General features: G+C 40.0%; 1 protein-coding gene across 3 annotated transcripts in view; it reads right to left on the bottom strand.

Annotated features, from left to right (window-relative positions):
• CR1 (complement C3b/C4b receptor 1 (Knops blood group)) overlaps window positions 1-15,655 on the bottom strand; it is a 102,177-nt gene that overhangs the window by 6,945 nt on the left and 79,577 nt on the right. For 2 of the 3 annotated variants that reach the window (XM_059145285.1, XM_059145284.1), the window contains exons 21-23: window positions 7,704-7,931; window positions 6,209-6,385; window positions 3,454-3,660 (exon numbers count right to left, since the gene is read on the bottom strand). In XM_059145285.1, coding sequence (XP_059001268.1) covers window positions 3,454-3,660; window positions 6,209-6,385; window positions 7,704-7,931 — 612 coding nt within the window. The remainder of the gene's footprint in view (window positions 1-3,453; window positions 3,661-6,208; window positions 6,386-7,703; window positions 7,932-15,655) is intronic. The other variant, XM_059145286.1, reaches the window with a different exon arrangement.

Raw genomic sequence — 15,655 nt, forward strand, 5'->3', positions numbered from 1 at the left:
ATATGAGCTTTTTAATTCTGGGTACTGGGGACACAAGTGAAATAGACAAAAATCCCTGCCCTCATGGAGCTTTTATATATCTCTATATATGCTTAATTATAATCATTAACTTGCTCAAGAGCTCACAGAATTAAAAAAACAAATGGACTCAGAGGAAAAAAAGGACTCAGAGAAGCCTTTGTCATAAAGGAAGCACCAATAGATGGATGGATATTAGTTCTTGTTTACCGCTCCTAACATGTGTATCTTTTTCTTCATCGCAAATGTAATAGTATCCAAATAATACAGAAATATGTGAAGTAAAAATAAGAGTCCCTGTAATTTTTCTCCTATACTGTTAAGAATTTGGCTTACAACTAGATGTCCATCAACTGATGAATGGATAAAGAAAATGTGGTCTATATATATACACACACAATGGAATATTATGCAGAAAAATGAAATCTTTCCATTTGTAATGACATGGATGGAAATAGAGGGTATTATGCTGAGCGAAATAAGTCAATCAGAGAAAGACGATTATCATATGATCTCACTGATATGAGGAGTTTGAGAGGCAGGTTGGGGGGTCATGGGCAAAGGGAGGGAAAAATGAAACAAGATAAAACCAGAGATGGAGAAAAAACATAAAAGAGTCTTTTTAAAAAATTTTTATTTATTTATTTATTTGACAGATAGAGAGAGATCACAGTAGGCAGAGAGGCAGGCAGAGAGAGAGAGGAGGAAGCAGGCTCCCCGCTGAGCAGAGAGCCCAATGCGGGGCTCGATCCCAGGACCCAGGGATCATGACCTGAGCCGAAGGCAGAGGCGTAACCCACTGAGCCACCCAGGCGCTCCCATGAAATACTCTTAATCTCAGGAAACAAACTGGGAATTGCTGGGGTGGAAGGGGCTGAGTGGCTGGGTGATGGACACTGGGGAGGGCATGTGCTATGGTGAACGGCATGAACTGTGAAAGACTAACGAATCACAGACCTGTACCCCCGAAACAAAAAATACACTGTATGTTAATTAAAAGAAAAAGGATTTGGCTCGTAACTCATTTAGTGGACTTCTCTTCCTAGAACATCTGTGAAATGAAGTCTCAGCATGTAATAAGCCAACAATTCTGGCTATAATCAGTATTCACTGAGGAAGCATCAAGTGATTCCTTGTCTTTTTTTTTTTTTTTTTTTTTTAATTTATTCTTTGCTGGTGTTCTTTGGAGAGCAAAATTGCTTTGGCTGAGAACTACTGATTTGTTTTTTTTTTTTTTTTTATAATATCCTGAAATGTTCTGTACATTCCTTTCCAGAACATATTCCTGTGATCTAAGTTTTTATGTATTTATAGCATCTTTCTCTCTAGCTAATACTTCAACAGTGGAACGAAGTATTCAATATATGTCAGCTTGTACCATCATCACAACCACCACTTGTGTGTGCGTGAGAACACTATTAACCCTTCATTATATCTGCACAGAGATCTCATCTGGCTAATGTCTTCAAATAAACTTTTCCAAGTATGTAACTTTGAAGACAAGTTTGTTGACATTTTATGATTTTCTCTATGCTATCAGAAAGCTCAAAACGTTGCCCTTCCTTTAGGTGTTTCATAAATATTCTTATATTTCACCTTAGCTTTTCTACGTTCACTTTTTAAACTTCTCTTTATTCCATCTGGTATTTATTATAAGATAAAAAGAAAGGGTCGGGGCACCCGGGTGGCTCAGTGGGTTAAGGCCTCTGCCTTCGGCTCAGGTCATGATCTCAGGGTCCTGGGAAGGACTTCTCTGCTCGGGCTCTCTGCTCAGTGAGGATCCTGGTTCCCCCTCTCTCTGCCTGCCTTTCAGCCTACTCGTGATCTCTGTCTGTCAAATAAATAAATAAAATCTTTAAAAAAAAAAATTTCTTCAGTGCTACCTTATAGCATTTGGTCGTCTTTTCCTTTCCCTGGTTTGATGTCTGTTATTATGTTTTATCTGCAAGATACCTTTATTTTATTAATCTCGGCTTTGTTCCATTTACTTATGAAAGTAAGTTTATTTTTTGTGCTGGCATAAAGTAATTCAGATATTGTGGCTTTCTATTTTCTTTTACTATCTGGTACGGTTACTCTTCCAATTATGTGAATTTTCTCTCTCTCTCAGACACATTCAGAATTCTCTAAAGACATCCAGTTGGTTCAATAGTGAGATTTTTGCCAAAGAAGTAAATATAATTTGACACTAAGGGAGTGTCAAATTTATAACTTGGAAATATTATGTGAGTCAGCTTAGTGAACATATTTAAGGGATTAACTATAAAAAATAGATCTTGAACAATCTTAGTATTCAATCATGTATTATAACAAAGAGTTATAAGAGGTGTGGAGGGTAGCTTCACATTAATTTTGATTAACGATGATTGTACACTGTTAATTTTGCTCAATAGCATCTTCACGTGCACAAGTTTAGGATTTAGGGTTTTCTATCTTATATCACTCTCTAGTTGTTAGCAGAGGGGTACTCTTCTACTGAGCTCAATGATACATGATTTTTTTTAATTAACTAATTTTTAAAAATTTGAATTAAATTTAGTTAGCATATAGTGTGTTCTTAGCTTCAGGGGTAGAGTTTCGGGATTCATCAGTTCTATACAACGCCCAGTGATCATTACCCCAGGTGCCTTCCTTAATGCCCATCACCCAGGTACCCCATCCCCCCACCTGCCTCCCCTCCAGCAACCCTCAATTTGTTCCCTATAGTTAAGAGTCTCTTCCTGGCCTCCCTTTCCATTTTTAACTTATTTTATTTTTCTTTCTCTTCCCCTCTGTTCATCTGTTTTGTTCTTCAATGAATAAAGAAGATGCAGTATACACACACACACACACACACACACACACACAATGGATTATCACTCAGCTGTCAAAAGAATGAAACCTTGTCCTTTGCAATGACGTGGATGGAACTTTAGGTATTATGCTAAATGAAATAAGTCAATCAAAGAAAGACAAATACCATTTGATTCCACTCATGTGTGCAATTTAAGATATATGATTTCTAAATCTGCTCTCTCCAGCTGTACCAGCTTAAAATCCTGCATACCAGTGAGGGACACCAACCATCTTGTCTCTGCACCTTGGAAAGTGCTCTCTCACTCATGTTAGAATATTCTTGAAGGCCTGAACTACTACTGATGTGCTCCTGATGTTTAAGGTCCCTGGGCTATAAACAAATCATTACTGTACCATGCAATCAACAATAGAGTAATATAGACAAAAAAGGTTCAGAGGGGTTCCTGAGGAGAGGTGGATAGGTTGAGCAGTGTGAGAAGAGCGAGGCTTGCCTTACTTTCATTGCAAGGGCTTTCTGGGAAGAATTAGGAGCTCCTGTCTTACTCCTTAGCTCTTAGCAGATGTTATAAACATCATATCACATTCAGTGACAGTATTGCAGATTGAATGAATAGTAACCATGACTAAGGAAGGACCTACATTTCTTGCAGCTCCATTTACTAGATGTGCATATGGCCAGAGGAGGGTTCCATGTGTTGTCTGCCTGGCATTGGCTCTGGGGACTGCCTTTCAGAGTATACCCATTCTCACACTCAAAAGTTATCTTATCTCCATAGTGATACACTTTTCTCATTTCCAGCTCCTTCCGGATTCCATTCATAAACTCTGGGATGATACATTTTACCTCTGAAATTAGAAAAATCAGAAGGAAATTGACATTTTATTGTAAATTATTAATTGAAACCAACATAGTGGAGAGATCTATGACCCCAAACTGCTTTGCCTTCAGCAAAGATGTCATGTTTTCAGTCAGGAACTATTGACACCCACTCAACATCTTAGGATTTTACGTTCTCTGACTTTCAGTAAGAGAATATGGAATGTATTATACATCCACCTTTAATTATTGATACCTCTGCAACTAGGGAAAGATTGGGAGATATGATCACCATGTTCTAACACTGGATCCACTTTGCTCACCCCATAAGGAAAGAGGAATATCACATTAACTCTCCCTAGGTATACAGTACATACTCGTATTTTACTTCTCGATTAAATGCATGTTTCTGGCTCATTTCTATGCATAGAACAAAGAAGCTAGTAAATCATGATTCTAAATTCAAAACATTTTTTCTACTTTATTTTACCTTATTTAGCTTATTCTTTGTTTTGCTTTCTTTTTCTGCCCAGCTATCGATACCTTCTTTAACTTCAAGCAAAGCCTGCTTTTTCATTGTAATTATTCAATCATGAGGCCAAATTATTCTTTTCTGTATAGGAACCAAGAAGATAAAGTGGTATTTTCCAAAGTATGGTCTGTGGTCTTCTTACTTCAGAATATGCTGATGGGTTTGTTAAAAGTAGACCAAACTCCAGTTTAAAATGTCAGAATCAGAGTTCTTAGCAATGACACTTGAGATCCTAATCTTAACAAGGTTCCTGGCTGATTTTGCTCGTGCTAAAGACCTAGAATGACTGCTATAAAGCACGTTCAAAGAGGGCAGTTATTAAGACAAAATGAATTTTAATGAAAGCAGCTGCCAAGAGAATATTTTCAGGAGAAGAACCTTGCTAGAGTCTTGATTTGAATACTTAAGTATTCGCTGACCCTCCCTACTTCTCCGTGCAACTAAAGCAAGGAGGGGTGAGCGCTCCTATTTCTCTAGAGTCACGGGGACTCCACAGTATATGCACTCCATTCTTGTAAATAAATACAGCAGGGCCATTTACACCTCTGTAGAGGACCTCATATTCTTTCTCTAAAATCAGAGTGTGGCTAGCCAAGGACTTCTGAGACTTTTCAGTTGTGGAGCGCCCTCTGGCCCTATAACCACCATGGCAGCCATAGGACTAACTGCTTCTTTACATTTGAAACCCAGGCATGCCTGAAATCCCTCCTACCTCACCCCTGCTTTCAGTTTTCTAAAAAGAAAAGAAGGGGGACAACAAGCAGATTGCTAACTTACTGCTGTGCAAAGTCAAAAGAACCACAATTGAAAGGAGACAGAATACGGTGCAGTGTATATTTATTTATTTATTTATTTATTTAAAGATTTTATTTATTTATTTGACAGGCAGAGATTACAAGTAGGCTGAGAGGCAGGCAGAGAGAGAGGAGGAAGCAGGTTCCCTGCTGAGCAGAGAGCCCAACTTGGGGCTCAGTCCCAGGACCCTGGGATCATGACCTGAGCCAAAGGCAGAGGCTTTAACCCACTGAGCCACCCAGGCACACCACGGTGCAGTGTTTAAAAGCATGGGTTGGGGTGTACCTGGGTGGCTCAGTGGGTTAAAGCCTCTATGTTTGACTCAGGTCATGATCCCAGGACCCTGGGATCCAGCCCCAGGATCAGGCTCTCTGCTCAGCAGGGAGCCTGCCTCCTCCTCTCTCCTGGGCCTGCCTCTCTGCCTACCTGTGATTTCTGTCTGTCAAATAAATAAATAAAACCTTAAAAATAAATAAATAAATAAAAGCATGGGTGGGGCAGTGGCCCAACACAGGCACCACCACCCACGAGCTGCATACCATGGACTAATTACTGGGTCTCTCTCTCAATTTCCTCTCCTGTAGAATAATAGCAAGAATAATCCCACCTCATCAAACTCCTTGCGAGATTGACACGAATAATTTTTATTAAGGACCTCAGTACCATGCTTAGTCACAGAATTTTTTTGATCCCAAATTTTGTAGATTTAAAGAATATTAACAACAAAAGATTTTAAATCTATGCAAACACAGATAGGAATAAAGGCAGTAATTCTTGGCACTTGCTCTAGGGAAGAGATGAAATAAGCACTTCACCTTTGGTCTTGGAAGTTATAATAAGGACCCATATTCAGTCATTCCAGGAATTAATTGCTCTCAACCTTGCTCCATGCTTCAATTTTCCTTACAAAAAAAAAAGTGTACTTCTAGTCTCTTATTTAAGGTATTGGTGAGGACCACTTGTGACTCTCTGAGATCCTTCAGAGCTAAGATATATTATTAGTTAAAAGCCCACAAATCATTTTATATTGGTGTTTGATGTCTACCGTATTACTGGAAATTCCATCAGTTCGTTCTACTACTTTGGTAGAACTAAGAGTCCTTGGGTAGCTTCCTTCCCATCTATTTTTCCCCCTGCTTTTCTCCCCCTCTATTGACACTCATTTCACAATCTTCTCAGAAAGATATCTCAGTCTTATCAGCCCCATGCATCCATTTTCCATTAAAAAACCCAACAAGAATAATAAATACCTTTGCAAAAATGATCAAATTGGCTCCAGGTTCCCTGGTTTGTGCAGAATATGAAGGCTCTTCCCACCAACAAGTAGCCTGGGTCACAAGTGTAGTTGACAGTCATTCCAGGAAGATATGGAGATGCAGGTCTTTCAAGGTAATACCCATTGTGGATCTTGGGCAGATGGGGGCATTCTAAGAACAAGATCCCCCCAAAACACAAGAAAAGACACTCACTTAAACAAAGAAGTACAAATATGCCAACATATCCAATAGCATGTTTGACTCTTAGAGACACAGGAAGACCCAAAGCAGGCACTACTTATTTCCCAATCAGTGGGAAAACTGATTCTTTAAATGTAGACCTTCAGCCTGTAAAGAGGACCAACTGTATTCTCTTCCTGCAAACTGCATCAGATGGGAGGACCACCGGGGTCTGCAAAGGACCACTTTGGTGCTACCTGTCCCCACTGGTGCACACAGCTGTTTCAAGGACAAGGAGAGTCCTTTAATGCCAGACTAATATGTAAAAGGAAGGAGCTGCCAAGAGCACAGCCTTGAACTCCACTTCTCTAGGATGTCTTGAGTGCCTGTTGCTAAACATGAGACGAAGGGTCAACAAAATGCAGTCACAGACTGAGCAGAACACTTAGGAGGAACAAAAGCAATACAAATGCCTGCCTTGGAGCTTCTTTAGTTGTTTCCATCACATCAAATCTAAAGTAAAATACATGTGCTTTTTTGCTCTGCACACCCATCTATTCAATAGAAATACAGCTGGTTGGTGGGGGGGCGCCTGGGTGGCTCAGTGGGTTAAAGCCTCTGTCTTCGGCTCAGATCATGATCCCAGGGTCCTGGGATCAAGCCCCATATGGGGCTCTCTGCTCCGCGGAGAGCCTGCTTCTTCCTGTCTCTCTGCCTGCCTCTCTGCCTGCCTCTCTGCCTACTTGTCATCTCTGTCTATCAAATAAATAAAATCTTTAATAAAGAAATACAGCTGGATTTTTTTGTGTGTTTTTTTTGTTTCTTTGTTTGTTTGTTTAAAGTAGGCTCCATGCCCATTAGGGAGCTCAATGTGCTGCTGAAGCCACAACCCTGAGATCCAGACCTGAGGTCAAGAATCAGCTGCTCCACCAACTGAGCGACACAGGTGCTCTGAAATACAACTTGTAATAGAGACAGAGTGTTTTCTTTGGCATTTTTTTTTAGTGCTTGAAAATAGTCTCTGTAAAGTCTGGGCCTCACTGATTCTTCCCACTGTCTCCCTCCTTCTCTTGTTACTATCTCACACTCCTCACCCCAGCAGGAAGGACCATCAGAGGACCAGCAATTGGGACACAATAAGGCACATCTAGAACCCAGCTTCCATTCTCCCGGTAGGTAATTCTGTGTGCCTTACTTTTGTAAGAAAGCCACGTTCCCAAGCCAAAATGACTGTTCCCATAGAAACAGGTAGGTTCTCACCCAGATATTCTGATCTAGATGGGACATAGGGAAATATGTATGCACTGACCTGCAGGACCAGCAAGTTCACAGTAAGGGGCAGGGCTGCTCCAAATCCCGTTCCCTTCATCGTCACTTGTGCAGCGGAGGGTGCTCTCCCCAATGAGGCTGAAGTTCATTCCTCTGGCTGGGTGGTGGTTACACGTGTAAGTAATTTCCTTTCCGTAGGGAATGTCTCCCTGAGAAGGTCCGGTGTGCTGCCCATTAAGGATAGAGGGAGGATTTGGACAGAAGATTTCTGGAAAGAAAGCAAGAGCTTTAGTTTCCATTAGCATTTCAATCAACATGATCCTACCTCCATGGTATCCTGGGACTGTATTTTTGCAATGGGAACACAACTATGATGGGTGGATTTAAATATGTAAGACTTTTTCTTTCAGAGAGGTAACTAACTGAAGTTGAGACTTTAATTTCAGTTTATTGTAAAAGTCCAAGACCCTCCAGGTAGCTAAGATTCGATTGGAAAGATAACTAATTTGTTTTTTAGCAACTGTTGTTTGCCTGCTTGATGTCTAGCTTAAAGACAGTCCTGGGTTGACACTGTGGGTATAAGACAGATGAGGTTGGCCCTCAAAGATCTGAAGTTGTGAATAAATCTTAGTGAATCTTTATTAAACATAGACTATCATTTTCAGCAGATGTGTTTCTTGATGATTCATGACCATCATCATCTGTATCAATACCAAATACACAATAGTGTCTTCAGAATACAGTGATTCCTATTGGGTTCTTCAGAGCCAGATTAAGGCTCTAGGAGCCTTTTCTTTTGTGTTTTTCTTTCTTCCAAGCGACCGGCTGTCATTTCTTTCTGCTTTTAGTCTGTTCCTAGCAGTTCTCTCCCGAAAACTAATTTGATGCTTTGAATCTGATATGAATTTAGGAATAGATACCCAAGCCTGTCAGAATTGTGTGAATAAACAAAGTAAAGGCCTTCATACAACGAACAGTGATTGACTTCTCGTATCTCGATTTTATCTGTTTGTATTTATCGAAAGCTTACTTATGTATTTACCTTCAGATTTATATGTCTCAGGAAGGTAGAGTTTTTGATATCTGAGTTTTACTCGGGTTGGATGTTCTTATGAAGTTCCATCACAATCCCATAAGATGTCCTAATAGTTTTCTAGCAGGATATTTTAACAGAATCCAGATTAAAAGGGTGTTTCGCAACTGAACAAAGGTGGTTCTATACATTACATTTCTATGCACCTGTGCTTCTAAAAGTAAGTAGATAGAATCTTGGAGGCTGCTGTGGATCCAAGGGAGTTGGAATCCAAGGGAAGGGGCTAAGGGTGGGGTGGGGCTGGGGGGGGGAAATTGCCTTACCCTCATTTGCTGCAACTGAGGGAAAAGCAAAACTGGAGAGAGCCAAACATGGTGGACACGCACCAGAGAGAGAGAATTTGCAGAGGTCCAGCCAGCATGAGGGGAGAAGCAAGCGCCCATCCAGGCAGGGCAGAGAGGAGTTTGGAGGCAGAGGAGAAGGAGGATCTTGAGGAACCAGCTCCCTCTTCAGGGCCAGAGACTGCCCTCACAGAGGAGGTAGAAAGCAAAAGTGCTGAGTGATTGACTGAACCCATTTTTCTCCAGGTGCACAGATTTCTGAGAAGGGACCTCTGCAACTCTGGGGGCAGGGGTGGGGTGGGGTGGGGGAGGGCGGGGTGGGGGGCAAACAAGAATAACAAAGGTCATTGAAGGAGCCTCTGGCCTGGCTATCAGCTTTGGGATTTCAGCAGGGGGTTTGCCCTCAGACCTCTGGCAGTATCCCAAACTTGAGGATTCTGCCACTGTTGGGTTGTGGGCACCCACAAAGCAACAGGTGCTAAAAACCACACCTTAACCAACTCTGCCATCAGCTTTTTCGACCAGCTTTTTTTTCGTTTTAAGGTTTATTTATTCATTTAACAGAGAGGGAGAGTACAAAGCAGGGAGGGCAGCAGACAGAGTGGGAGGGAGAAGCAAGCTCTCTGCTGAGCCAGGAGCCCGATGTGGGACTCGATCCTAGAACCGTAGGATCACGATCTGAACCAGAAGCAGCCGCTTAAAAAACTGAGCCACCTTGGAGTCCCTACACCAGCTCCCTGCCCCCATTTATTTATTTATTTATTTTAATTAATTTTTTATTTTCAGCATAACAGTATTCATTATTTTTTCACCACACCCAGTGCTCCATGCAATCCGTGCCCTCTATAATACCCACCACCTGGTTGGGGTACCTACGCCAACTTTTTTTTTTTAAGATTTTATTTATTATTTATTTATTTGACAGGCAGAGATCACAAGTAGGCAGAGGCAGGCAGAGAGAGAGAGGGGAAGCCGGCTCCTCGCTGAGCAGAGAGACCCATGTGGGGATCCCAGGACCCTGAGATCATGACCTGAGCTGAAGGCAGAGGCTTAATCCACTGAGCAACCCAGGCACCCCCCTACACCAGCTTTTTAAAACCAATGCTCCCCAGTGCAGCCCAGAACCACCTCTGGTAGGTAAAGAGAAACCAAAAACTTGAGCTGTCGTGTCACCTTTTGGAAATCAAAGGAGGGGCTTCTATTTGCAAGTACTTGAACTGCAGTAAACAATTAAATGTATGTACTACTTTAAGTGGGATGGTAGAGAGACATTTTGTCAAATGCTATGAAAAATCACAGGAACGTGGTATAACAAAGAGAAAAGGTCATTCTCCAGTGATCAATCGCAAAGGCATGGAATGTTGCAATCTAAATGATTAAGAATTCTAAACAGCTGTTAGGAAGAGATTCCATCGTGAGCTACAAGAAAACTCTGAAAGGCAATTCAGTGAACTCAGGAATAAAATTAATGAACAGAAAGAGTTATTTACCAAGATGTGGGGTGTGTGTGTCTGTGTGTGTGTCTGTGTGTATGTGTGTGAATATTATATAGCCATCAAAAAGAACGAGGTGTTTCCATTTGGAACCATGTGGATGGAGCTAGAGTGTATTATACTAAATGGAATAAGTCAATCAGAGAAAGACAAATACCATATAATTTCCTTCATCTGTGGAATTTAAGAAACAAAACATGAACATACGGTGTGGGAAATAAACAACAAAGAAGGTAGAAGGAGACAAACCATAAGAAACACTTTAAAAAAAAAAGATTTTATTTATTTGAGAGAGAGAGTGAGAAAGAGCATGAGGTGGGGGAGAGGGAGAGGGAGAGACAGACTCCCTGCTGAGCAGGAAACCTGATGCAGGCCTCAATCCCAGGACCCTGGGAATGTGACCTGAGCCAAAGGCAGACGCTTAACCAGCTGAACACATAAGACAGACACTCTTTAAGGATAGAGAACAAACAGGATTGATGGAGGGAGGTGGGTGGGGATGGGACACATGGGTGATGGGTATGAAGGAGAGCACTTGTTATGATGAGCACTGGGTTTGTATATAAATGATAAATCACTGGATTCTACTCCTGAAACCAATATTGCACTGTATATTAACTAAATAGAATTTAAATAAAACTTTGAAAAAAAGAAAGAGTTCTTTATCAAAGAGATTGAAATTTTTAAAAAGAACTAGATAGAACTAAACCACCCTTTCATTTATGCACATTAAAATTTTCTATTTCTCTGAAACAAATAAACAAACAAACCAACAACCCAGATAGAAATTCTGGAGATGACAAATTCAATGAATCAGATGAAGATTAGATTAGAAAGTATTGGAAATAGGACAGATCAGATTTAGAACAGATTAGTGACCTGGAGGATAGAAATTTAGAGATAACTCAGAAGAGAGAGGACTAAGATTTTTAAAAAGTGATGAAACCCTATGAGAGCTATTAGATATGAGAAAAACAAATATAAAAATAATTGGTCTACCAGAAGAGAAGAGAGCAAGAATTATCTTTAGAAAAATAGTAGCTGAGAACTTCCCTACCATGGGTAAGGAATTAAACATACAAATCCAAGAAACTAATAGAATACCCTATTATCTCATTGCAAAAAGGCCCTCCCCAGAATATCATGTAATGAAGCTGCCAAAAATCAATGATCAAGAAAGAATCTTTGAAGCAACCAAGGGTAAAAGAAAAAAAGTACCCTACAAAGGAAGCCCCATTAGGTTACCAGTGTATTTCTCAGCAGAAACTCTTTAGAACAGGAATGAGGAATGATATATTCAAAGTGGCAAAACAAAAACAGTCAGCCAGTGTATGTTTTCTAGCAAAATTAGCCTTCAGATATGAAGGAGAAATAAAGGCTTTCCCAGAAAAAAACTGAGGGAGGGTCACTACCACCAGACCTGCCTTACAAGTAATGTTAAAAGAATGTTTTCAGCTGAAATGAAAAGACATCAACGAGTGACAGAACAGCAAGTGAAAGTAAGCAGTACTCTAACAAAGGTGAAAAATAAAACAGAAAACCATAACTCTATTGGAATGGCATGTTAACCACCTAATTATAATAGAAAAACTTACAGAAAAGAACATTCATTAGAACTGTATCTACTATAATTTCTTAATGAATATACAACATGAAAAGAGGTAAACTAATAATAGAAATATAAAAAGCTTAATAGGTGAAGGAAGATAAGGTGTTATCAGCTCTGAAGCCTGCGAGGTCTGGAAGCCTGGGTAATCCAGGTTCAGCTAGGAGAAGCCACACTTCTCAGAGAACGTTTCAGAAAAGGTGACATGGAATGGGTATTCTGCAGACTCCTAAGAGACCTTCAGAGAAGACATGACTTGCAGAGAAAACATGGAGAGGACAAACAGAGTGCTAAGAATAAGTCAGCAGGATGCACTTAAACTTAACGAGGCTCTGGAGCAGCTGGTTTGGCCCCAGTTTACTCTGCTTTCATGGATGTAAGCCAGGTCCCTTCGCCCACTTTGAGCCAAAGTTGAAAAGGTTCTTGTGGATTTTTTTGTGGTGATTCACCATTTACTCTAAAAATGCAACTGTGGGACAGTCCATTTTGCATATTCAGTACATAAGCGATGTTTCCTGGAAGGCCAGGCCATGGCTACAGGAGCACTGGTACCACCTGTTTTGAAACCAGTGTCATTTGGGAAAGTGAGGCAGTGTGTGAATATTATGGTTGGACTTTTGAAATTACATGGGCTGATTAATATCTTGATTTTCCTTTAGAGGGGCAAGTTTGCAACTTTGACAGAACGTTCGGCATTCATTCTGTATGTCCCAAGCCCTGAAACAAAATGCGAAGTTAGGCTGTGAGTATATGACCAGGGAAATTCTCTGGTGTGGTTTTGCTGAGTTTCAGGTTTTTCTCTCTTACCATTTATTAATATCCAGAAGTTGAAAGCTAAGTGATCCTCAGGGTTTATTCCTTTTACTGGTGCACCTAACAGTGACAATACATTAGCCACCAGTGGCAGTGGGCAATGTTCTATGTGTGGAGAGTGCCTCCCGCCCATGCCTCACACCATAAGTGAGCATATCTTCTGTTCTACTGTGTGAAGAGTAGTTTCTTCTTTCACAGGTATTTTTCTTGTCCTAAGTGTGGCACAGATGTACATAGTCTGCAGCCACTGAAATCAGGAATGGAGATGTCAGAAGTGAATGCTCTTTAGAAACTAAGTTTGTTTCCTCTGAGAAAAAGTTTTATGTTCAAATCCTTAATATTCGTCATCCTACGAAAACTGTTTAGGTGTCTTTTATGAGAGCATGTGCTTCTCAGCTACCATCTTCTGTTCCTCTCCAAGCATGACGAGATTCTGCAATCACTAGGAACCACATGATTCTGAATATATTATGTAAACAATAATGTTTATTTTTCTTTAAATCAGTCCATTCAGTTCTATTTTTTTAAAGATTTTATTTATTTGACACAGAGAGAGAGATCACAAGTAGAGAGGCAGGCAGAGAGAGAGAGGGGGAAGCAGGGTCCCCACTGAGCAGAGAGCCCAATGCGGGGCTCGATCCCAGGACCCTGAGACCATGACCTGAGCCAAAGGCAGAGGCTTTAAACCACTGAGCCACCCAGGTGCCCCTCCATTCAATTCTTATTATGAGAATAATGGACTTTTTTTTTGGTCAGACTACTAAAGATCCTCTTTCATTTTGCTCCTTCCTAGAAAGATTTTGGAGACTCTAGGATGAATGTGTTTTTATTTTCAGAAATAGAATTATAACATCATAATCTGACAATGGTAAGACCCTGGTGTTGTGAGCTTTTAAATTGTAGTGACCCAGTTGTAATTTTTAGCTTTTCTCCAAACCCAGTTTTTGAGGGGTTCAGTTAGCTTCATTCTCAGGCAAAATGATGGCCACCAGAAGCTCCAGACTGATGTTCTACCAGCTTTCTAATCCCCTTGGAGTGAGAGCTTCTTGCATACTAGTTCCATCGAAGTTCAGGACCTCACTGTCATTAGTCTGCCTGGGATTACACATTTGTGAAGCATGACAAAAAAGGACTACTCTTGATTGCTAGATGTGTACCTCGTGGACCCATAATAGGAGAGCAGGCAGTTTACCACAGGAAACTCAGGTGCCATTAAAAGAATAGTGGATGCTGGGCAGGAAAAAACAACAGATCCCCAATGGAGTCTACATTGCCTTTTTCATATCAAAAGTCTGTATGCATTTTTTAATTTTACCAATGATCTGGGTTGATCAGGACATAAGTAACTGAATGATTGACTTTCACCGCAGATTTAAAAGGATTAAATAAATCAATACTTTGTTATACCAACAACAACAAAAAAGATAAGGTGTTATCAACATAAAAAGGACTATTTTCTCTATGAGACGTTTTGTATAAGCCACATAGTAAACCCAAAGCAAAAATCTAGGGTCATGAAACATAAAAAATGAGGATGATCAAATCACCATAGAAAACCACCATTTTGCCAAGATAGGCAGAAACAGAGGGGAAAAGAAACAAAGGAGGAACAGGAGGAACAAGACAAGCAGAAGGCAGATGATACGAAGGCAGTAGTAAGTCCTTATGTAGCAATAATCACTCAAAATACAAATGGATGACTACACCAGGTACAAGGCACAGAGTAGCTGAATGGATAAGAAAGAAGACCCAACTATATGCTGCCCCAGGAAACTAATTTCAGCTCTGAAGACACACATAGGCTCAAAATGAAGGGATGGAGAAAGATATTCTACGCAAATAGAAATCAAAAGAACGTGGGCATACTCATACTTTACATAACACAAAATAGACTTCAGGCCAAAAATGCTAACAAGAGATAAAGAAGGTCATTATAAAATGATAAAATGGTCAATCTATGTAGAAGATATAATATATAATTATATACATACCCAACATTGGATCACTAAATCTATTAGGGAAATATGCAGAGATCTAAAGGGAGAAATAGACAACTGTACAATACTAGTAGAGCACTTCAGTTCCTCTATATGAGCAATGAATAGATCAGAGAGAAAATTAACAAGGAACATTGGACTTGAACCATACTCTCAAATAAATGGACTTGACAGATAGATATAGAACATTCTATCTATCAGCAGCAGAATACACATTCTTCCTGAGTGCACACAAAACATTTTCCAAGATCACATGATAGGGCATGAAACAAATCTCAGCAAATTTAAGATGACTGAATTTCAGATAACTATTTCTTTTCTGACCTCAATAGACATATTTTTTTTCTAGAAATCTACAACAAGAGGAAACTGGAAAATCTATGTGGAAACTAAAAACTATGTGGAAACCAAACAACTCACTTCTGAACAACGAATGGATCAAAGAAGAAATTAAAAAGGATATAGAAAAATTATCACAAGATAAATAAAAATGGAAATAATAACATATCAAATCTTATGGGATGCCACAAAGGCAGTTCTGAGAGGAAAGTTTATAGTGATAAATGCATATATTAAGAAATTGGAAAGATCTCAAACAACCTAACTTTACACTTCAAGGAACCAGAGAAAGAAGAATGGATTAAGGCCAAAGTTATCAGAAGGAAGGAAACAATAAAGATCAGAGTGGAAATAAATGAAATAGAGAACA

This window comes from Mustela lutreola, chromosome 14 (assembly GCF_030435805.1).
Source record: "Mustela lutreola isolate mMusLut2 chromosome 14, mMusLut2.pri, whole genome shotgun sequence".
NCBI classification, from domain to species: domain Eukaryota; kingdom Metazoa; phylum Chordata; class Mammalia; order Carnivora; family Mustelidae; genus Mustela; species Mustela lutreola.